General features: G+C 40.1%; 1 protein-coding gene across 19 annotated transcripts in view; it reads right to left on the bottom strand.

Moving 5' to 3' along the window:
- Positions 1 to 25,530, bottom strand: part of nfixb (nuclear factor I/Xb) — a 137,990-nt gene that overhangs the window by 79,576 nt on the left and 32,884 nt on the right. For 6 of the 19 annotated variants that reach the window (XM_077556039.1, XM_077556034.1, XM_077556036.1 and 3 more), the window contains one exon: positions 11,024 to 11,555. In XM_077556039.1, coding sequence (XP_077412165.1) covers positions 11,024 to 11,555 — 532 coding nt within the window. Of the gene's footprint in view, positions 1 to 11,023; positions 11,556 to 11,864; positions 12,051 to 12,142; positions 12,793 to 25,530 lie in introns of those variants that run through there. The other 13 variants (XM_077556040.1, XM_077556045.1, XM_077556051.1 and 10 more) reach the window with 7 other exon arrangements.

Below are 25,530 nucleotides of genomic sequence, written 5' to 3'. Positions count from 1 at the left end.
GAGTTACAGAAATCCTTTGTTTGCATTCACTGCTTCAAAAGGTTGTGCAACAAAATATTAAATTCATTGTCACTATCATCTTTGTCCTTGTTTTTCTAATGATGATTATTTTCATTTTTTTTCTTTTAGTGACCATTGTGGGCTTAAAATATTCATCAGAAGGGTTCCAACAATTTTGACCGAGGACAGAGGGCTTCATTTTATTTGACTGTCGGTTAAATTAAAATAGATCATAAACCAGAATGTGGGCCGCTAGCCAGCATTGAACCGATACCAAACAAAAACAAGACATTTTTATTTTTCCACTTTGAGATGAGTCAGAAGTGAAAGCTTCTTTAATTGCTTCTGATTCTTCTGAAACGTTGCACCAGGAGTTAACTGCTATCTGTCAGAGGCCTTGCCTTTTGTGTTTATGTGTAGCTGCAGCTAGACATTGAAGGCTATTAATTGCCATCCATCTGCTACCTACCTTCATGCGATTAGATAAACAAACGCACATACAGTGCTACACAAGTATTATTTTGTTGTCGTTAGGGATATCAAGCGATTAAAATTTTTAATCCTAATTAATCACATGACTTCAATAATTAACTCACCATTAATTGCACATTTTATATCTATTCTAAATGTACAATAAAATGTATAATAAAATATTTTTCATACTATTGTTAACATAAGAGTGGATAAATGATAAACTGAGAGAAATATGGTTGCATCTTTTAGTCATAATTTCATAATAATTCATAAAATGTAGTTAAAATGAAAACGATGTACTGTACTGTAAGAAAGGAGTGTGATATTGATTTGTGTTGGTCATTTTTCTGCCACTAGATGGCATAGTTGCATTTGTAAGACGTTGGTGACAGCTCAGTGCAATTTTTTTCATATTAAGAGTTTTCTAATCTTTAACATGAAGTAGCTTGTGAAATTCAGCATTTTTAATATTGTATAATATAGCATGCATTTATTACTACAAAATTTTGATGTGGTTGTTTCTGCTATGTTGCGTTAAAAAAATTAGTGGCGTTAAAGGAAATTTAAATTAACTCTAAATTTCTGTACTAATTTTGACACCCTTAGTTGTCATTATTTAAAAAAATATATATTAATAAATTACCATCAGACATCTGCGCGCTACTATTTGGTCTTGTCAGTAATTAATGAGAGTAAAACGGTACAACAGCAAAAAAAACAAAGACATTCACATTCTCCTTGATTATAAAAATTTAACAGATGATTTCTAAAAAGGGTTTCCATTATATAAAATTATTTTTCCCATGTTTCTAATGAGGACCTAATTTACACTCCATTCATGGCACTGCGAGGTTCCAGATGGGTTATACGAGTGCATGTAGATGTTTGCTCGCAAATGTAGTATTTTCTCTTCATGTATACACACGGGCCTTGTGTGTAGGCATCAGGTGCAAAGTGGGTTCAGGTGCCGGCTGAGTGAGGGGCGGTCCAGAGAGAACCATCACACGCTCTAATGCAAAGCGTTTGTTGTTGCTCGGCCAGCTTGGATGGCGCGCGCGCGAGTTTATGCATGGCGGCACATGCGCGACACCTAAAAAACATACTTCACACGCTGGACTCCAGCAGACTTACAGAGAGCCACTGGGGAGTTAGGCTTAATCTTTTAAGAGGAAAAGCAGATTGCGTTAAAGAAATGAAAGCAGAGGGGATGCAGGCCCATGTCTATGAATGCTAATTCAGATACAACTCACATGCAATGGCCGGATTAATACGTCAGTTGACTATTTATGCTGTAGCTAATGTCTGGTGTTAAAGCTCTGACCTCAGCTCTCAACACAGAATCTCTTTGGGACTTAAAAAGGAGTGACTGGGGAATGCTGATGGGCCCAAACTTTCCAAACATTCCATTAACAATTTGATCATGTATAAATTACATAATTAAAACAATTATCAAAATAACAGACAATTTTGTTTCAGAGGTTGGATGGTTTTGTCATTATCTCCCTTGCCAAGAAAGTTATGACAAAACTAATGCCTTGGCCAACTTTTCCCCCCGTTTGTCTGCAAGATGATGCAATTCCCAACAAAGCTGGTGGTGGGGTGTAGCATAAGGCCTGCCATATACGTATGCCTCTAATGAATCTGTTTAACATAACAAAAACTTCATGCTTTACTTTGGCCTTATCAAACCTCTTCTAGTTCCTATTGTTTTATATCTTGGGCTCGACGAGACTGCCTTTTATGATTCATAACCAGAGGCTTTGTTTTGGGGTGGTCTGGCCCATTAATGTGCCTATCCAAGTGAATCTTTGGCAACACTTCTATAAATTCTGTAAAAATACAACCGATGACGGATGATGTCGTTCTATAGTTACAGATCCAGGTTCATAAACACACCCAAAACCATAACTCAAGGATTTATACAGATATTCACACAAATAGTGATAATTTTCTCATGTTAAAACATACTTGCAATCCTCTTTTAATAGGTAATCTGGTTCCTATATTAGTATTATAATTCTCTGTTTGTAGTTATTAAGTTTTTGCTTTTTTGTGTACATCCTTTCAGAAAGGTCAGGTATGATAAACCAAAAACAGACAAGGTTTTGAAGAACATGGACGACAACACTATTTGCTGTACTTTTGCGGCAAGTTTTTTCTTCTTCTAATAACAGCAGTTAGTTGTTAGAGCTGTAAATGAAGTTGCAATCATTAATGATAGTGATACTAATTTACTAAACCTAAGTGCCCTTTATTATGTTATGAGCATTATTAGATTTTATGAAAGTATTAATTCACATTTCAGAGAGCAAACAAACACTTTGTGGTCTGAGGTCACAACAGATATGAATTCATAGCAACAAAAATGAATTTTAACTCATTCACTGCCATTGACGGATATAGACGTCAAAAATTTATTTGAAGTATTTCTATTAGTTCAACTTTTTTCACTTTTGTTAACAAGTGTATGAAAACCTAGAAGGAAATTATTGTACGTTTAGAACAGATATATCATTTGTGATTAATCGTGAGTTAACTATTGAAGTCATGCGATTAATTACAATTACAAATTGACGCCCTTAATTTTTAATAATTAAATCGCCTGACGCCCTTAATTTCTAATAAACTTTTCTTGAAAAAAAAAAGAAAAGATTATTTTTTTAAAAAAATCTAGGTGTCCATACTCTTGTTAACAAAAGTGGGAAAAAATGTAAACTAATAGAAATAGTTCAAATTATTCTTTTACGTTTACAGCCGTCAATGGCAGTGAATGAGTTAAAAAAAAAAGTGTACCTGTCAATAAATGGAATTAAAAAGTTCACATATCTGGATATATATATGCAAAATTTATTTTCATTGAAAAAGAAAAATTGTATTTTTTAAATGGGCATTATTATAAGTGCAATATTGACAGCAATCTTTTTGCAGCAGTTAGACTGAATCTACAGTTTTCTGTGTGTCCAGGTACTTTTATTCAGCTGCATAAGTATGCGATATTGGCAAGAGAGTGGGGGAGCCCTCTATAGAGTGAAAATGATCTGTGTTGTTGTCTGGAGCTCAGTGCTCACACTGTAGGCCACCATGCCAAGGAAACAGTCCAATCAGGCCAATGGCTGATAATCCTGGAAAGCACGATTAAAAAAAAAAGAAAAAGTACACTGTGCAAAAAATAGCTCTGGTGGCCACTGTAGCTCTGTTCATTTGCTTCACTGCAACAGTAGGCCTTCTTATACTGTTGATGAGTGCAAACCTGCCATATAAAACAATTTATGAAATGTATAATGTTACTCTGATTAACAAATTCAAACCAACAATTCATCAACTTCTTTCTAAGGTTCTGCATGTTGTTTAGATGGAGTGATGCTGCCTTCTATGTTTACTGAAATGTATGCAAAGAACCTGCCAGTAAGATTTCCAGTGAGTGTGAAATGGTAGATGAGAGTGGTGCGCTGACGGTTGACGGTATAATAAGCACGCTGCCCTCCAAAATTGCAACTGTGAAATGGAGCTGGCCAACCTTATGAAACAGACAAGTGAGTGAAGCTGTCAGTTGAGTTTTAGCGTTTGTTTGTTTTTGATCAGCAGTCGAGAGCTGCTGCCTGGATTGAATGGCCATCGCAGAAATACATAAGCATGCACAAATATGTTGAAGAAATGAACTGCGAAGGGTGGGACAAATGAGCCACCTATCGTAAATAGAAAATTATTGATTCAATGGACAGACTGAGCGCAATAAACAGTGAAGCACTGTGACGCTATTGTTGAAAAGAAACTTTCTCAGCGTTTAAATCCTTCTGCAGTTTCTTTGTCAGTGTCTGAGTGACACATTTGCTGTTCAGCTGCTCAGTAACTCAGCGCCTTTATTTCTCATGCCATTAATTTGAACATTCACACTGACAAACAGAAGTTGAACCATTAGCGCCTGGTTTCCGCCCACCATGGACTCTTAGCATGTAGAAGTGAGCGGGTCGTGCTGTCAGGATTTTGTGGGGACTCTCATTAAATGCATCACAAAAATAAGTAGGCAAGTCTGGTTCAAACTTTCACAAGGGCAGCTATGGTGTGCTTTGTGAATAGATAGCACCAACAAGGACTTTTATATATGGGGTGTACTTTACAGTCTGAGGCTTTATTCCATACAGTGATTCACACTGGGAAGAGAACCCCCACCCATGCAAGCCCATATATTCACTCTGTTATTTCAGCAAACAAAAGCTGGCTCTTGAGGCCATGGGTGGATCCATGAAAAGAAGAAGGGAGCCCAGCTCCTGGTCCAGCTGAATGGGGCCCTTTCACACTTAGAGAGGCATGTTTACTCTCCCTAATAATGGCTCTAATTTTCTGATCATTATTGAGTAATTCCATCCTCCCCCAATCCCAGCGTTTAGCACTTTCGTCCATCATTATGGGCACCTTGTTCATGTCTTGCACCAGTCCAAAGTCCGCGTCCAAATGATTGGCACTACAATAATAATGCACGTTCCTCAGTTCCTCCAAGTCCATTGGGCACCTGCCCTGTCTATTTACATTTGTGCTAAAACAAAAGAAAGAAATGCTTGTATGTGTATGTGTGTGTGTGTGTGTGTGTGTGTGTGTGTGTGTGTGTGTGTGTGGGTGTGTGTGCGTGTGTGTGTGTGTGTGTGTGTGTGTGTGTGTGTGTGTGTCAGCTTAAACCTGCACTTTGTTTTGGACCTGAATATATAGTAGCACCATTTCAGTGTACAAAAAAACATTAGTGTGTACAAAAAAAGGATAGGAAAATAGGAAGTATGCCTGGTTGTTACTAGAGTTTGTTTTTTTTTATCACTGGTATTATTATTAAACTCTCCTCACACAAAACCCTTGTAAAATATTTGTTCCAAAGTCCAGTCTCTCAAATTTCTTGCAACTTCCATAGGTGAAATTGTAAGTGTGAGGAGGGATGCACAGAGGGCAAAAGGTGTGAAACGTAAACAAGGCAATGGAAGGGAGAAGTGATGAAATGAGAGGGAAAGGAAGCGAAACAGAAAGGATCAGAAGGAGAGAAGTTGGCAGAGACTGTGTGTCGGTTTGAAAAGCTGGCATCTTCTAAACGGAGCAGCAGCTTCGGGTGCCAAATGCTGCCAAGCAGCGCCACTAGCCTGAATATCTGCCCTCCCTCTCCCTTTGTTTTCACTGTGGCATTCTGCATCAGCTTTATTCCAAGCTTTTCTTCTTACCTTATATCTTGCGCTCGGCATCGTCCTAAATCCAATGATGGACATTTATTACAGTTAGGATGGAGACATGATAAAGAAATATTTATGATTACTGTTTACTTGAATCATCATAACTGATTTGTATGTTATTTGCCTTATATTCACCTTTAAAATTGTAGGCTGAGTTTAAATTTTGGGGAAAAAAATAACAGAAGAGTAGTGGTGTTTGCACTACTTAATGTTACAGTGGCGTTTTCTGGATGCAAAACGCCATCCCAAAATACCGTGCTGTCTCGTCACGCTCCGCTTCACCGGGCCGGGAGAACAAGGAGAGAGGGAGCCCGATTAGAATGGAGCTGCTGGGAAAGGGCCCAGAAAAGACGCTCGTCTCTGCTTTCTGCTCATCAAGCGTCCCCATCTCTTCTCCCCTCTCGGCTTGTTTGCTGCCCCTCGGATCAGGAAGCGGACAAGCCAAGCCGCCCCTCCTGCGCGGCTCTACGTATGTTTTGAGAGGATGGACAGATTTCAGACCTGGCGCTTGGACAGAGAAGGAGCCGAGTAGTCATGCAAATTCACACGTGGAAACACACAAAGCATACATTTTGCCACGGTTTTGTTATTTAAAAATACATAATAGCCAAATAAATGTGGCTGTATATTTTATTGAATGTGCTAAGCATGCTTATTAATGTAATAAATGGAGTACTGTTAAACACATTAGCTACCATTTGGTAATTGAGTATGGAAAAAAAGACTGCAGATTGGTGCTTCTTAACAGCATAAGATGTGCAAAGCATAGCATTTATTCATTAACCTTAATTATACAAACAATTAGAAACTACTGTACAGTGAAATTGGGAAATAAAGGTAATCCAATAATCACTTTCTGCTACAGCAGCTTTTTCTATTTGTAAAACAAAATCTTGACATTTGTTTCTAAATTTTATTTAATTTAATCATACACACAGCATTACGTGTATCGTGTCTTCTTTTATTCACTAAACTGGATAATTACAATGCATGTGAAGCGGATTGGGCTGCCGGCAGTGTGTCGAGCTGTTCAACACTCAGACCGACAGTTTTTGTAATGGAATGTTGTGAGAAGTGTGGAAAAGCGGAGCGATTCCCATTTTTCCAAACATTTATTCAGAGGCGCTACTATAATCTGTTTGCCATTGCTTCCTATACTCTGCACACGACACTCTTCTTTTCTCTCACACCACACGCCCGCTACAACACAGACACGCACACACACATTGGTCTGAAAAAGGGCCCAGTTTGGGGGGCCCTACGCTATGGTTCTTCTAAAAACCCACAGTGTCCCTGTCACTCTCCCGCCATGCAAGGAGGTTCTCGAAACTCGGTCTCTATTGGTAACATTACTCAAAATGACAACAATGTATAGGAGTTTCCGTTAAACATGTCTGACCAGCAGTGTTTTTCACAACCGTTCCAAAGTTGAACAGCGCCAACACTCATCGTCTCTCCATGCGCCCTGGTTACGGATCCACGCCAGAATATTGGAGCACAACTCTTTTCTCTCTCACAAAAAAAAGCCTATCAAACCTCTAAGATATTTCCTTTCTCATCATTTCCTGCAAATATTCCAGAGCAGTAACGATAGAACAATATTTTTTTTTCAGGGTCGATACCAAAACTGCCAAAATTTTTAATTTAAAAATAAATAAAAGTGAAAATAAAAATGGATATAATTCAACATTTAAATAAAAAATAATATAAATGTAAATAACAACAACCAAATGTTTACATAAACTTAAATAATAATAATAAATTCCAAAATTAAATATATAATTATTAGTAGTCAAGGATGTTGATAACTGATATTTGGCGCCAATATTACCAATTATCAAAACTCTAAATATTATCCAATTATTATCCATCTTGGCTAATAGACATCTTTGTTTTAAAATTAGAACAAAAATTTCAGGGACCTCCCAGGGTCATTAGCATATCTTAAAAAGTTAAACAAGTAAATAGCTCCCTATTGTTTTCTACAGTAAATAAAGTTTTCCCAAATTTGCAAAATATCGGAAATGTTAAATTTGTACTTATCTTAGCTTTTATTTCAAACAAAAACAGAAGGTGCGAAGAGTCCCCCAGGGTCAGCAGTATTGCTTATAAAGTTAACAGAAAATTTTAATAGTTCCCTGAAGTTAATGCAGTTTAAAATTCACTTCTCATTGGCCGTCAGATTTGTTTAAAAAAAGGCAGATGCTGATATTTGTCAAAATGCTGAATATCGGCACTTATTATAATCAATCTATCCCTAGGTAACAAGACCTGTATTTTCTCCTTATCTACTTTTGGGCTTCAGGGTTCGGGTGCAAAAGATATTTTTGATCGTTGAAGGTGAAGTGAAAGTGTTTTTGTCTCAAAATCTGGTCATCTTGCTGCGCTTTATGTATTCAAGCACAATCTCTGAGCCATTGGTAATGTTGTGAGATTACATCCTGACACAATTTGATGAGGATACGAACGCCTCATAGAAGCACAATAGTGGCATGTGGGGATGCGGCGAAGACACGCGCACACACACAACACACTAAGTGGGTCGTGTGAGGTAAAAAAGGCATCTCACTCTCTGCAACATCTTTTTATCATAACGGCACAAGTAATGAAATTCATATGAGCTCGGACTCTAAACATGACTAATGCTGGAAGTGTGTGGATGAGTAAGAATGACAAATACGGAACACTTTGTTGGGAGAACATGACCTGATCTGAGCCTCTGGGTGGAAGCGGGGCCAAAGCGAAGCCCGAATGCTCAGCCAAACGTGGGTTTCCATAAACGTGTTCAAAGAAAAAACTCAGACCCCCTCCCGCCTCATGTCTTACACTTCACACAAATCTTTATTTTTTTATCGTCTTCAGATGCAAAATAAGTGAGGAGAAAATAAATCATTAGTGCCTGACAATATATGTATTCATCATAAGGGGGGGGGGGAGCCTCTTTTGCTTGTGTTAGGTTGCAGAAGTGCCGATCCAAATTCTGTTTTGAGCTGCTGAAGCTCAGTCCAGTCACGCAGCGCAGGGTGTCAAAATCCTAGCCTTGAAATTTGCAACAGTGTCCAGCAGAGAAGCATCCACAGACAAGGGGTTGAATCGAGGGAGGATCTGCTGTCCTGTCAATCATACCACTTGAAAGCGGAGCCTCCCCTGCAGCTGGTGACAGTGACATCAGTGGGACAAGAGCGCCCAAACACTTTGGGCATGCATGGGCTGGGGAAGGGGGGCTGAGTGAGACGGATGCAGTCCAATCATCAGGCCTGGCAACTGATAGCTTCCGTAAAGGCATGGACACCCTGGAACCAGGGGCTATGAATAAAAGTGGAAAACTACCACACCAAAGGTTAAAATGGACGCATGATCTGTTTGTCCTCTGTAAACTCCAGTTAATTCTCGGACTAAATGGCACAAAATCTAAGAAAAAAAAAGGATGTTTACTTTGCTTTGCTTTCCTTTAATTTACTAGTTAGCTTCCGCTCTCGTTGCAGGTGGAGAAGAAAGTCAGGAAAGGAAGCCCGAATGTTGTGGCTGGCTCATACAAAATCAAGTCATTTATTTACGCCACATGTATGAAATGCATTTAACGTATGCACAAGCACACAGCAGAAAAGACGAAGCCTATTCCAGTGCATGCAGGCGGCTTCTGACTGGCTGGCGGATTCTGGCAGTGGCTAAATAAAGGCTTTACTCGGAGGGGCACCAGGCTGCGCTGGGAGCTAATCTGAGCCGCGCTTCGCCACGGCGCATTGTGGAACAGGAAGAGGCGCTCACGGAGGCCCGGCAAACTCAAGCAGTGTTACACACTGGGCTGAAAAGAGCCTGGCATGGGGTTCTCTGTCACGGAGGAAGGCTGCACCTCCCTGCCAACTAGAAGAATTAAGGCCCAGTAACTGTAGGCCAGTCTGCGCTAAATGAAGCTGGGATCATAATAAAAGGGTAGTGTGTGTGTGTGTGTGTGCGAGTGTGGGTGTGTGTGCGAGTGTGAGTGTGTAAAATTAGCACAAATATAGCCTGTATTTAAAATATCAGACACAATGCAGTATGTGCAAAATTATCAATGCAGCTTATTACATGTTATTCAATACATTTCAAATATTGCCATCAAGCTGCACATTAGGTAAAAATGATAATCACTCAAGACAAATGCAATCAATACCTGAATGGCATTTTCTTGAGCCAGATATTGCTTTTTATTGATTTATCAATAATTTAGCTTTTTTTTATTATTATTATTATTTTTTGCAATTTGCCCTTTAGAAACAAATTGATAGTAAATAAAGGCAATTTCATTTCAAACGTTTATTAGATATTTATTCATAACATTAGTTAATTTAGCTGGTATCGGGCTGACACCTTATGAGTCACAATTTGTCAAATTTCATATATTTTTTTAAATCTATACTTTTGGTCACTCCACACGTGTGTGTGTGTGTGTGTCATTTTTATGAATTATTGACCAATCTACAGTGTTTAAAATGGCTTGTTCTATTTGATGATGCAATGTTAATGATTGAACAATGATAAACGTGCCATTTTGGATGTCTCTTGAAAAGTGACCATTTTGGAGGTACAAGGTTTTGGCCAGCAATATACAAAATCTATGAGTAAATGAATTCATGTTCTTACAGGATAATTCCTGCATATTTCTCCAGAAATATAAAGAAAAAGAAAGCATCCGATGAACAAAATTAAGCCCTGACTTGCTTGAATGATCGCAATGCCATAATCAATGATCGAGGTTGGTTTGGTGTATAGAGTGTGTGTGCACGTGTGTACGTACGCGTGTGTATTGGTTGTTATAGAAAAGAAAGCTGAGCTGGATTCATTCAGGTTGAGGATGCAGACAGGCGGACTCTGCCTGTCTCTTAAACTACCTGGGATCAGGCCAGCTGTCACGCACGCACAAATAAAAAATAAGAAAGCCACGCGCAGCACACTGCTACTGATACACACCAATCTCCTCAAAACATTCACGTGGATTATAGCCACATGACATACTGCTGCGCGCGGGCACGGCAATTCCCGCACACACGCGGATTAACAGGTCTGCAGATGCTTCTGTTTACAGACGGTGCCGGGAAACGTGCACGTTTGGATTTAGACAAATTTGTGTGCAAATACTTGAACAAATGTACTGATGCAAACACATCCCGAGGTAAACACAGGTTTGAATCCTCACTGTTAAATGTGCAGGACCTCTTAAGGGTAGAAATGTGTGAAAATCTCAGAAACGTGTTGAAGATTAAGCAGTAGAGACTGATTTAAGGTCACTAGTTTGTGTAGTTCAGAAGAAGAAGCTAACCTGCGTGGCTGGTTTGTGTATGAAGGTCAAACGTGTTACATACCTGGCGTGTGGACGAAGTAGGCCAGATAGAGGTCCAGCTCTTTGACCGTCACTCCAATGTGATGCGGCTGGACGCACAGGCCGTGGTTGGAGCACTGGGGCGACTTGACCAGTCGCTCGCCGTCCGTGCTCTCCAGCGGGCTGCCCTTGAACAGGATGACCATCACCAGGTCCAGCCTCCACACCTTGTCGGCCTGACGCAGGCAGTCAATGCGGCGGATCTTTCCTTTCTGGTCGGGATTGGACAGCACGCAGCAGGGCGGCTTCTTCCCCGTGATGGTGAGCACAAAGTCCTCGCGGAACTCGGGCCGGATGTCCTTGCGGAGCTTGGCCAGCAGGCGCGAGGCCCACTTCTGCTTGATCTCGGGCTTCTCCCCTAGCAGCTCGTCCTTCACCGCGCGCTCTTCGTCCTTGGTCATCCGCTTTTCGTGCTTCTTGAAGTACTTGCGCTTGCGGGCCTGCAGGTTGAACCAGGTGTACGAGAAGGCACGGACATGGGGGAGGAGGGCCTCGATGAAGGGATGGAATTCATCCTGGTGGATAACAGAGAAGAAAGTGTTGATAATGTGATTCATTAATTTTTTTTAGCAAAGCATGCTAATATACCAAAAGGAACGCATATGCATTAAACTTAAAACTACTAAACAGTATTAAATTCAAATTCACACATTCTAACATAATGTAAACAAAAATAAATAAAAACAAACAATTTAAATTGCAAAAAAAAAATCTTATCAATTGTCTCCTTTTACACACATAAATAAAAATGATGACAATCCAAGCCGGTGCACACGTGCCAGTTTCTGCAGTAAAAGAGAAATTATTCTGCCGAACCATAATACCTTCACTACATATCTCTGGGCAACAAAGCCCAGATCTCGCCATAGCGTTCCCGTGCCAGCGTTGCCACACACCGCTCGCTCAGCATCGCCAAGTTTTGCCGCCACAAGAGCACCACTGTTGAAATGTGCTGCTAAAAGATCAGCCATACCATTTCCTGTCTCTGCTATCATGCAAAGGAGCTCCAAGCAGACTCACATTTCCACAACAAACTGAAAGCAGACAGAAATGGTCACAGAACACCACACAGCTAGAAGAAGACAGACGGCCTGGTAGTTACCATTTTGCACTCTCATCATAAATTTGGCACAGCGTTTAAAGTGAAAAAAAAAAATCTGCAACAGTTTTTTTTTTTCCTCCCGCGCTCCCCAATGTAAAGCAAGGTCTGGTTTGGCAAAGAGTGGAGAAAAAAATTGAGGGAATGTCAAAAATAATTAGCAGAATAAGCTGCTTACTAAAAGCAGCGGGTTGGATTTTTTAAACAAAAAATCAGGAGGGAAAAAGTTCAGGTTTCACTGCAATAGGAACTTGGCCAGCAGGTCATTAGGCAAAAGCAGAAAATGCACACACACAAAAAAAGTCCAGCAAAAATAGAATTATTAACAGTATTGCAATGTGGGGGTAAAAAAGAGAACAACAGAGATGATGCACTTAAAAATTAAATGATCCATTGTGCATCACCCCCACCCTGCAAAAAAAAAAAAAGCCTTGAAAAAATCCTTGGCAAGGAGTAATTGGTAGTGGTGTCTGTTCTGATCCCTGGGCCCGGTGCAAGACTCACACACACATACACACACACAGAGGCAGGGGGGCAGGGAGAGCAGAGCACAGAACGGGGGGGGGAAAAAGGAGAGTCGAATCAATGTTGGACGAGCGCATACGACCGCTGGCAAAGCCGAGTGCCGCTTCTTTTTTCCCCTTTTCTCTCCAACTCTCTCTCTTTCTCTTTCTGTTTTCCCGCTTGCTGTCTCTCGTCCTCGCCGCGCTCTTTCCCCAACCATTGCTTGAGCCTTTGCCAAGCGCGAGTAAGGCCCACCTATTTGGCAACGCGACGCCTGTAGCTCAGCCAATGCGTTTGCTTCAAGAGCTGAAAGGGAGGGAAGAGAGACAGAGGGAGGAGGGAGGGTGGCAATGAGGTGGAGGGGGGGGGGGGGGGTTAGTGTGCAGCCTTGTCCAACGTCGCGCAATTTGCCAAATCGACAAGTTCCACTCTGACACAGAGACAAAGTTCAGGGGAGTAAGTCTTCCCCTGCACCAATCCCCCGCAGCCCTTAGCCTGCCTCCATCTTTAGTATGGCTGCCACCCCCCCCCCCCCCCCCCACAACACTGCCCGGCGCTCGGCTTGCATAATGCCACCTTGGCAGAGGATGGCACAGAGGCGCAGCTTCACAATCCCTCCAGACCAGCACCACCCGCAGCTGCTCGTGGGTTTACCACAGCAAACAAAGAGGGGGGAAACAAACCCGGCCAGCCCGGGCTCTGACTGCGTAAACACCAGGCACATACGCATGAACGGCCAGATGATTTCCAGGCACCGATACAGTCGCTCAAATGCAGATATGCTTACAGATTTTGGAGAGAAAGGCAACAAGGGAGGCAAAAATGAAATTGCCTCAGCTGTTTCCATACAAGATAAATGCTCAGCAGAGTGTGATGTGCCGCCTCTGAATCCGAAAATGACACACATCCTCCCAAACTCCCATGACAATTTTGGGAAACCAGTCTGCAAGCGGCGCCGCCGGCTGCCATGTTGCCTTATCGCCAGACAAGTCATTCAGGGTAGCACCTGCACTGCAGACAGCTAGTCTGAAGGTTCACTCTTCAATCCTCATCCTAGATGAGGAAAAAAAACAAACAAATGGGCTTCATCATTCGAGAGCTGCAAAGAAACAAAAAAACAATCAACAGACTGCTGGAGCCAATAATTACAGCTAAAACATCTGATGTTAACAATGCCTTCCTGCTGATGTCATAATGTCTAAAACCACTGTGATTCATTTGCATTAGACTCTGCTGACTCTTGAAAAACTCACGCTGTGGCTTGGATCAAACTTGAAATTCTCATTTAATCAATGCTTGAAGCAAACACGGGAACTTGTGCATAATGCAACCAATTGTCACGCTAATAAAACATTGTGTCTTCCGATTCCAAACTGCAGAACATTCAATTGAGCTTCATTGCAGGGCCAGAGAGGCAACACAGGCCTGGCGGAGAACTGACTGCCTCTCACTATTCACACCTCCACATTCATCCTCACTCAGCTGCAGTCTCAGCTGACTGATGCCAAATTAGATAAAGCAACAATAGAAGCCAATAAAGGAAAAGGGATTCACAAGTCTCTAAATGTGTGTGGTGTGAAAGGTGGCTTCTTAGTCCAATTTAATATTTGTGTGTCCATTTTTTTATTTTTGCTGCCGCCACCTGCAGAACAAAAATCCGGAAAGTCGACGCTATGAGATAAACTGGCACTTGAATGAGATTCCTGTGTCTGCCTTTCAAACTAAATGACGGCTTTCTGGGTGACCCTGCCAAAATGCAAATACATCCCCATTCAAATGTCACAAAAATTTGACTTCAAGGCTGTTCCACTCATTCTCCTTAGTCATACGACTTGCCTGAAAACAGCACCTAAGTACAAATCCAAAAGTGCCAAATCTTGTGGGAGTAAAACGACAAAGTGGAACCCTCCGTGGGTGAGCATTAGATCAGCGTGTCCGCTTTACATGCAGGCCCACCTCCTTGAATGGATCCGATCCACTCAATAGGGTCCTGGAGCCAAGATAAACAACACATGGAAGGTGACTTAAGATTAATCTCTTTACCTGGGAAAGAAATTAGGACAAACGTACTTGTACCTCAGATTTAGGTTGGATTTAGCGTCACTTAGAAACAGTGATTTTCCATTGATATGGATTTTTTTTTACCTAAAATAACGACAGCTTGACTGTGTCCAAATGTCCACCATTATCCCTTAAACCCCTCATTCAGTACATACTCCCGCACTATATAGTAGCGCAATAAATGGTGCCCTCATTTTGTTTGACGATTCAGACAGCTAGCTCACTACTTCTAAAGTAGTCATCTAAGGTAATAAATATTTCCATATTATATACCAGTAGTTATTGTATCACTTTTGATTCTCGCGCTTGCGCAATCTCTCACGCCATTTCTTTTTTTCATACTCGCAATGCATTGTGGTCTATATCTACCAGTTGCGTGACAATCAATGTTCATTACTTTTCTAAATGCATTGTGGGTCATCTTGAGTGCAATACATTTTTTTCGTTTGCACATTCGGACCCTGCCATTATTTCAATCTCAACTACAATGGACTTCCGGGTTTGAGTCATGTGCTTTAAAAGGCAAATACTAAATGTATTTAATGGATTCCATTTGACTAACAGGGGGACACAATACACACATTTATTTTTGTTTTACAGCATCGATTGAGTACCATAAATCATTTTCTACTTGTATGTTTTTTGCTTAATTCTTCTAATTTTCATTTCAAACATGATAGATTTTCGGTTCGTGTCACGTTATTTAAAAGGCAAATACTGAGTTTAATTAATGGTTTCAAAAACCTGCAGATGTGAGTCTTTAGCCCGGGTGCACCATCACACCCACACCTACCCTCCACCACCCTAAAAAAAACTACTTCTTTTTACTTTTTTTAAATGGCGCATCATCGATTGCGTTCCATAAATAATATCAAAAGCGTGTGTGTTTTTTTCTTTTGCAAGCGCCCAAGTTGTGCAACAGCATAAAAAGCTTTCGTCAGTTCGACGCGACACACGCACACAATGTGTGTGTCATTGAATCGAACCGCGCGTGTATCTTTCGGATGTCACTTGATACTTGCACACCGTGCTGCATTTGCTGAGACCCGCATTTATAAAAAAAGTCTAGCCGACTTGTTTTAAACGCAAGGTGATTTCCTTTCCTTTTCTTTCTTTTTTTTATTCTCTGCACGTCTGACTGAGACGGCACGGGTGCCAATTTGGGATTAACTCTTTCACTGTGAAGGGGAAAAGTCCGTCAAACAGCGCTTGTAAATCTCGCTGCACTCTCACCGTCTCCTTTAATTACATACTGTATTTAGAATAAGTCACACATTGTTTTAATTTTTTGGACAAAGTCAAATATGTGGCATGATATGGGGTGCATTTCCCAGCCATTTATGCAAGTGAATCAATTTGATTATTCAGTTCATCACTAGTAAAATAGGGGGGAAACAAGATTACACTCTAAATCTGAATCTAAAAATATTTAAATATGTTTGCATGAATGTATTAAAGGGAGGGGTGTTTCCATTATTTTACTTATTATTATAATTATATTATTCAACTCTTAATAGCGTGCAATCTTTCAACAACATAATGTTTGTACAAATAATGTGAACAAGATCGGGCCTATTGCTTTCAAAAAGTGATTATTTTTTAATTATTATTATTTCATTTGTGCTTTTTGTATTCTAACATGTGCATTTTCCCACTAAATATTTAACCAATTTAGAATTTTCTGAACAATTAATGGAAATGTCTTCTGTTATCCATTGCTTATTTTTTTGGGCAACTGCAAGACAGCTTAAATCTGGAAAAAAAAATCTGGCCGCCCCACAATGCCTCGCTTTAGGCCCCTCCACCCGGCTTTGTCTCTTCCTGTGTCATCTGACCTCGCTGAGGTGGCACTGCATCTCATTAGACCAATTAAAACACAGGCTGCATGACCAGAGGGCCCACCAAACGTCCAGCCATTCATTAGTGAGGCTCGGTGCTGGTGGGACTCTGCTGTCCTCTCCTGCCCAAACTGAATGTCCCTGACCCTGCACAGAGCATGACACCAAATCCCCTTGACTTGAGCTCAGCTGACTGAAAGTCAGTCCAGTATAGAGGACGGGGGCAGACGAGACCAGGATGGAGTCGCGATGCACAGAGCTTCAATCAGGTGTGTGGTGCACATTTCCACAAACGAATTTCAGGAAAACAGAATGAAGTATTTACTGGTTTTCTGTTGGTCAAGTCCTGCGTATTCAGAGCTTTACCGCTACTACTACTCTGGTTAGTCATCACATGATTACATTTGAAATTAGGGAGAAAAAAAGTAGGCCAGAACAAGCCACACTCTTTGTTGCTGCGGCAAGCAAGTTAGGCATTAACATCCTGAATGACTTGTACTCATCTGAGTTCAGAAAACCCGCACCTTGCGAAGTGTGAAAAAATCTGCAAGCAATTTGCGGTGTCTGCTTGCTAACTTTGCCCAGGGTGGTCCACGGCCCAACCAACAGAGGAAGAGGCACGGACGGCGCATTCCAGTCTGACAAAGAGGCTCTGATGCCTCGCTGGAACCTCTATTTACTTCTCCATCAACGGGAGCGTTACATTCGACAGCAGGTTGCACATTGCAAGGTAAATTCAGTGAATTTAAACCCAGGCCCAACCTATTATCTGCTCAAAATGAAAGTGAACTGATCAATTAATGCCATGCGATGTGTGTATATGCAGATGATAAGCAGTATTGAAGTCCCGGTTGGTTTGTGGAACGAACAGGAGCATTTTGGTGTCATGTTTCTGTATCTGCATCCCTCACAAGACAATTGATTTGGCACACTAAAATATTTGACCTATCAAAATATTACTTGATGATGATGCAGTTTAATTCTGCCAATTTCTCTCGCAGGTTGGATCAAAATAGATTACGATTTTTTTTGTAATGGCTGAACCTTTTGATCTTGTAATAGTTCTTGTGATATTATCCAGATAATGCACAGGTAAGCTTATTTGCTGCTTGCGTATGCATTTATTCATGCGAGTCACAGGCCAGGCAAGGCCGACTCAGCCTCACGACAGCCACGACTGTTTTCTCACCGTGCCAGGCAACAGACTGCTGCTCTCTCGGCCGCTACTACCGACTGGACTGGAATGTGATTTGTTGTGCTAACATTTTTAAATATAACAGTTGTGATTTGGGAAAAATGAATATTGGCTGTGAAAAAAAAGACCCAAATCCCAATCCTGCCAAAGTGTCTGGTAGATGTGACCAACTTGAACAACCACAGCCAGTTTTTAGCAGCATTTGGCCAACAGTGGGCGTTCATTTTCTACTCTGCTGAAAACCAGCTGTGCAATCGGTAAACACTTTTAGGCTGAACTGCAACAAAGAAAGGATTTAACAAATTCATATTATTTACTCTACTGCCCACTTCTAAACTGATTGAATGTGATACAGTTTGAATAAAAGCAAAAACTGCTTTTAGCTTCCACTCTAGGAAGCTAAACGTATCTTTTACTATATGACGTTACTTTATTTTATTTTATTTTTTTTATCACAGTCTAATGCTTAGTTGCCCAAAGCAAGGCAATGTTATAACATAAGCACTCTAATGTTTGTGCATACATTTTCTTCATTGGAATAGATCTCAATGTTCAAGTCTTAACTTGCTGGTGAAAGGAGCTCACCTCTCTTTTAAGAATGCCGATGTCACCCGTGCCGTTTCACACGGAAAGTGCACCACTAAATCGATTGTTGCCACACTAAACGATCGCTAAAGCTTCATCCGGAATCGCTCACTTTGTGCAAAGTGTGGAAAATGCATTGTTGAGCATGTATTAATGAGTAATATGGTGTTGTCTCCACCTTTCTCCACACTCAAGGTGCACGGTGTTTGACTGATTTAAGAGCAAGCATTAACACCCTATTAGCACTGCTAAAAGACATTATACCTTCTTTTTCCATCACATTGATGGATACTTCTAGGGCTCGCTGTTGTTATTGAGCTTTCCCCCCCTCTTAAGAACGGCTTTAACATTGGAAAATGCGTTTCCTCTTCAAAGTTTGTAACTGTGCATTCTGCATTTTCTTGCTCCGGCCTTTTACCGTTGCATGCAGGTCACTCGGATATATCAAACTTAATGGAAAGCAACTTAACCCGCTAACACCCAGGATCGCTGAATCCTGTGCTAGTGCCATCAAATCAATTTTCGGACACTTTACAGCAGGCGTGTCCAAACTTTTTGGTTTGAGGGCCGCATACAGAAAAATGGAAGGATGCAGCGGCCACTTTAAAATGATTGAATTTTAATGGATTCAACAATAGAATTATATCAATTCAATTCAAAACAAGCAAGAAATTATATGTGTTTATTATGTTTATAGCTAACCTTGCGGGCCATGTCAAAGGTCATTTTTAGTATATGCCGTGGGCCGCTGAAAAATGGATTGCGGGCCACAAAATGGCCCCGGGGCAGTAATTTGGACACCATTAATTTATTGAGTATAGCAATGTGTAGAATTTGTTCATTGAGACACCCACATAACCATAAATTGGGATTGTATTGGTTTTGTGTTAGGGCTGAACAATTCATTTAATTCAAATCGGCATTTCAGTGTAGTAAACACAATTGTCTAATCGCAAAGGGTGCGATTTTGGGGGGGAAAAATGTTTCATTTTGGTTCATCTGAAGGCTTTGTTTTTTTATATATATATATATATACACACATGTATATTTTATTCATTTGTTTATTTATATGTCTAGGTAGGTTCAGTGCTAAAGAAGTGCAGCCTACATGTTTACACGTCATTGTTTCATGGAATGTCAAAAGTGAAAGCCAGAGATTTGTTTGAATTATTGTTGTTATCTGATTTATGTTTACGTCACACTAGAATTTTGTGAGGTTTGTCATAGCGAATGCCTAAAAAATAGAAATCAAGGTGTTTAGTCAGTTAACAACTCTACTAGTTGAAATAGTTGAATAATTTGTCTTTTATATTAATTCATGATTCATATGCCTTTAATTTTGTGTATTTGTGCTTAATTCTATAAAACCAAAATATTTATGGGAAGGAAAAAAAATGTTCAGCCCGACTTCATTGTCAGGAGGTTCGGATGCACGTTATACTGAGTGGTCAATGCAAAAGCAACGTGGGGTAAGAATCTGCACAGAATACGCATTCCTTCTCTGAACCTTGGGCCAAATATCAAGTCAAACAGTCCAACACTAACTATTCTGACCTTTGAGTCCGATACCACATAACATCTGCACATGCATTTGGAGAATCAGAAAGTAGAACACACTTGCAGGTGTGTACACGCAGCGCCTGATGATGAGTTGGCTGCCGCTTTGTGCTTGTTGCGAGGCCTATATTTATCTGTACGCCCAGTGCAAATTGTAAATTGTTGAAAACACGTTTGAATATAGAGCAATCAAACGGTTTTGTTAACCTTATTGGGATGCTTGAGAGCAGACTGGATCCGGCAAAGAGTCTAGGAAGTTCTCCAAAAAATGCCTGGTGTGCCGATTGGCCATAAACGCGGAGACATATGCAAAACGACAATGGCAGAGCAAGCCGAGAGATAGAAAATCTCGTGTCTGAATAAAAGCTGCAGGAAAATAAAGCCCAGTACTAATCAGACAAATAAAGGGACAATCTAGCACACAATCAAACTGGAGATTTAGCCTGCGCTCCTGCCAACGAGGGACCTCCTCTCTCTGAACAAGGGATGCACTATTGACTACACCCCCTCTTTTTCTGTCTGTCTCTCCAGTCTTTCCTCTGTGCCAGTCTGAAAGGCGCGATGCCAACCTCTTCCACCACTGGGCATGTTGCCCTGCCCTTTATGCAAATGCTCCTCTAACTCGCAAGCCTCCACGTCTGCGCGAGCCGCCGCCGCTGCCGCCGCACGGCACGGCCACCTTTCTTAAGCAGCCGTCCTATCTGAGGCAAGTTGAAGCCACCGGGTGGCTGTTAATTAAACCAGCATCTCAGGTGTTGCCTGTATGAATCTTGAACAAAGCAGGAAGCCAAATGCGAAGCCTGTAGGCCTTTACTTTGTCGCCCTTCCCTCCACGGGTGTACAAAACAGCAACCAGGGGCAAATATTTAACAGAGGTGTGGTTGCATGTGTCTGTACGAGCCCTGATAAAGGCCAGAGGGAAATCAAGTGGAAGGAAGAGGTGAAGGCAATCGAAAGAAAGACTGCTGTTGCTAATTGCAATACATTTACATTCATTAAAATATCTGTCCATGTCTGTTCACTACCATTTTATTGGTCAAGCAAAAGGGATCATAGAACCATTGGGTTCTCAGAACAAAAGGTGATCATGACACAATATAAAACTTGGAGCATAGTGATTAACACAGCAAGTTGAGTAATAATTTCAAAGCACAGCTTCTGCTGCGACCACAGGGCCAATCGCACAACATGGCCGAGTGACCCCATACATGACGGATGGCGCAAACAAATCAACACTCACACACCACAATAACTACTGTCTCTTAAAACAACACTACATTTCATAAAACATCTCAGCTTACTGAAAATATTTAACAAATATAAATAAATTCTCTCACAGCTACTAAAATTAATTACCAAAATCGCTTCACATCAGAAATACTTTTGTCACTAAATGTCAAAGTGTGAAAAGCAGCACACATTTCTTTGTTTCCCTCTCTGGTTTATTGTTTGGACAGTTCATAATTGCCTCTCTAGAAAAGTAGAAAATGTGCCCAGTAGACAACATATGTCTACTGATTCATTTTTGTAGACTCTTCTGAGTAGTGAGCAGGTCAATAATCCTGCCAGACTTCAAAAATTAGGATCATTTATTGTTTTCATGCACATTGAATTTTCACATTCTTGACCAAAACATTTTATAAAAATTTTTTTTTGAATCAATCTCTGTGTTCTAATATACTGCTCTAATATACTGTGTAAGCTTCAACAGTGCACTGTACACTATTCCTATCTTTGATTATGCTTGATTTATTCCTTAAGTAACAAAAATAAAAAATCTAATCAAAAATAAATGTACACTGTCATTTACAAGCACATCAAATCATTCACTTATAATCAAAGGGCTCTACCCTTTTTTGGGGGGATGTACAGCATGACCGTCGTATTTGCTGATGGAAAGTTGTCTTAATGGGCATACTGTTGTTTAATATCACGTAAAGATTGACAGTGACTCACAATATTTGCGAATTGTTTGTCTGCAAAAAGCAGTGGCTGATAAAACAGGTCATTTGTTTTATATAACTTTTAAAGAAGACATCATGTAAAAAAACAAAAACAAAGGCTCTGCTTTTATGTGAACATTATTTTGTTCAACTCATAGGGGCCAGCTCTTAAAGTGTAGGGAGATATTTCTCTCAGAATTACTCACATATATATGTGCAATTTTCACATTTTTTTAGATCCATAAATATATCCACAATTGACACTTTTTTTTTATCCTATGAATATATTCATCATGACTTTTCATTTGTCACTATTCGATTCTGCTTGTGAATTGTGAAGGTGTGTTTGTGGATTAGTGGGCACGTGCATTTATTATTGAGACAAACGTCACGCAGTTTTCAAGATATTCAATCACACACATTCAGAACATTCGCACGTGGAAAGGCGCATCCCTTGTGCTCGTGCCACCGGATGCAATTTTTACCAGCACACACCGAAAAGTTGGCCGCATTTGCGAGCATTTCGGCCGCAGTCTCGAGCCCTGCATCATCTTAATTAAATATATAATGACACAATGCAGATCTGTAACTCGGGGGTTGTGTGCTTCAATGAGATCATCTACAAACACTATTGACCAAATGCAACCAGTGGGGAGCGAGTTTGCTTGGCACAAAATAATTCCCGCTTGTTTGTTGACTTCTATTCAAAGGTGGCTCGTTGAGATGTGTTACATTTGCTAACGTGTCGCTCCTTCAACTCTTTATACAGTATATCATAGCACGAGAGTTTGTGGCCATTTCTTCGGAGAAAGTACTTGTACTAGAAACTTATAGTTTCATTTTTAGTACTCTTTCATTTTTTCCATTGCGGTATCACAGAACAACGGTTCTCGTACCAATATACCTGCATTATTTATAATCGATTTGTCTTTCAGCGGCCGCCAAAGTGTGTCCCCGCTGAATTGTGTGGCTTACACTCACAGAATGGATGCAAACAAGGGAGCTCATTTACAAAAGCACAGTCAGCGTTCCCATCTAAACCATTTCGTCACTCTTTTCTGACCCTTAACTATTTAATAGCTACTGAGTTTACTTCCAGACGCTAAGAAACAGACACCGGTGGAATCCTTTTCACATTGTTTTCCGTAAGACAAAAAAGGAGCCAGGTGAAACGCAATGACAGTTTTTATGGTGCTGAACATAATGCCAATCTTTATGTTGCAAAAGCAGTGATTTATTGACATGTTTGAAATTTTGAGATATGTACAATCCGGATATATGTTACTTCGATGACAGGCATACAGACTAGCCAAGCCATGCAGTTTGGAATTAATCGTTGCCCATCTAAAATGTTCATTTATTCAGGATCATGTTTACATAATATACATGTTTTGACATACAGGAGATTTTTGCAGGATGAAGCAATTATTTTCAAATGATCTGTAAAGAAATAAATGTTTTTTCTGTTATTTCTGTGGAAGTTGATGTAATTCAATGCAAAAAAAAAAAACTGTTTGTTATTAGAAGGAATAGAGCAAATCAGAAGGGAGGAAAAGGGGACAAAAAAGTTTAATTTGTTTTGAATAATGTTATTGTCATTTGTTGTAGTTCAATGGGAAAATAATTTGAGATTTCCTTCCACATCTTCATCTCTGCAATGGCAACTTCTCGAGCAACATTAATTCCTCAATAAGACACTGACTGGCGTTCAAAGGCCATCACATTAAATATACAAATTAATGTATTAATATATTGTAATTTTTCCCATCGTCAAATTGCCTTCAAAAGGCCATTCCTATTACTACTGTTACTTAATGATGTCATATTTTACGTTAAGGTTACTGTGTTGTTGCCACTTTCGACTTTTCCCTGTGGCTGTTGCCACTTGCTCGCTTTCCTGGAATCCAGAAATTACATCTACATATTGACCCTTGGGAAATTTATGGTCATTTGGTCAAGCTGAATTCAATTTGGAATTAACAAACTTCAAAGCTTGGTTTGAACAATTGCCATCCTCCAGTGTTGTTTGGTTTAATACCAGGGACGCATTCATACTTGGACATTTCGGTACGGAATGTAGGGACAGGTTGTGAGTAGACGGCATTGTAATAGCCTCAGGTTTTTGTTCTCTGTAAACACATACAGTGCAGCTCAGCCTGTGGTTAGTGGACATCATGGTTAGCAATATGGTAGGCGCTATGTCAAACTTGTTAATTCACTTGTAAACACTGCAGCACCAAAAAATAACAATAATGCAAACGCAACATCAAGCAGCATATTTCCTAAGCATTTGAGCAAGAGTAATAACAATTTCCATGGATTATTTATTATTATCTAAGTGAAAAAAACACTGTTAAAACTGTATCGTTCATTTCTGAAAAAGAAGATGGGATAAATCATTAAATAATATTGTTTCAGTTTACTTTATCCGTTGTTTTGTAAATATTTCTGAAATATGTTCCTTTTAGTTGAGAGATAATCAGTTTTATGTTTTGCATTTTGCTCACCGAATATGAACCGAACCGTGACATTAAAACCAAGGTGTGCAACCAATTCCTGATTTCTGTCTTACCATTGCACCCCTAATTGCTACCTTACACCCTGATGGACCACACACTCCATCCATCACTACCAATTTGGTCTACTGTACATGTCTAAATACACTCGCTAGATGTTTTGTTATATACACCTTCACGGTACATTAGATCTCGTTAACTTGTCTGACAAAATTGGCCATCACCTTTGATATGGAAATTTTTAATAAATTCTTGTCTTTGGTCTAAAATATTTTATTTTTCAACAATACATTATTATGATGATGATGGTTATTATTAATATTATTATTGAAAGATTTTTGTGTGTGGCCACTGACAAATCTTATTTGCAATCAGTTGTCCATATATACCATAAAAAATATTGCTGCAAAAAGGAAACAACATTTTCTAATAAACCTGTTCAGGTGTGCTTATTTATGTTAAGTGCTATAGTGCTATTTTAATTTCTTTAATTTTTTTGTTATTTTAACCAAACCACACTACTAGAAAAACACTAATGGCATCCCCAAGAGGAACCCATAACAACTGCATTTGAGAAATCACTTCTATCCATTCTTCCTCACAACAGTGAAAACTAACTTAATTTCATTGAAAATGAAAAGATATATTTCATACACCTCAATAAATAGCTTTACAGATCCTCCAGGGAAGAAAAAGAGTGTGTATTGTTTCACCAACTCATTTCTAACCTTCCTAATGTGGGCTTCCATGATAGATTTGACAATATCAACATTTTTAAAAGTGACGGCATGCAGCAAAGAAAGATTAGACAGGCAAGGAAGGACAACTTGTCATCGTCTCAGGTTTATTTTTTAAATTATTTTGTATGCTGCAGGATTTGTCCACTCCTGCAAGCATAATCTTACATTGCACTCATCTTGATGTGTTTCCCAAAACTTGAGAAACCTATGACATCAGCAGCGATAATCACAAAAGGTTCCAAGAATCTGACTACACTGACGAGCATATTTAACATCTTTACCAGTTAAATTGCACATCCGTGAAAAATATCAAGTGTGTGCCTGTACATGAAGGAGGGAGAAAATTGAATGAGGCCTTTTCTTGCAGAAGGGCCTAGATCAGAGCTCCTAACTATGGGATTTGGTGCTGTTGCCTTTCTCCCCCTGGAGGGAGTAATTAGGTTTGAGAGGAC

This window comes from Vanacampus margaritifer, chromosome 2, assembly GCF_051991255.1.
Source record: "Vanacampus margaritifer isolate UIUO_Vmar chromosome 2, RoL_Vmar_1.0, whole genome shotgun sequence".
In the NCBI taxonomy this organism is placed as follows: Eukaryota; Metazoa; Chordata; class Actinopteri; order Syngnathiformes; family Syngnathidae; genus Vanacampus; species Vanacampus margaritifer.
The sequence above is the reverse complement of the archived record's forward strand: the minus strand, read 5'-3'. Positions and strand labels throughout refer to the sequence as shown.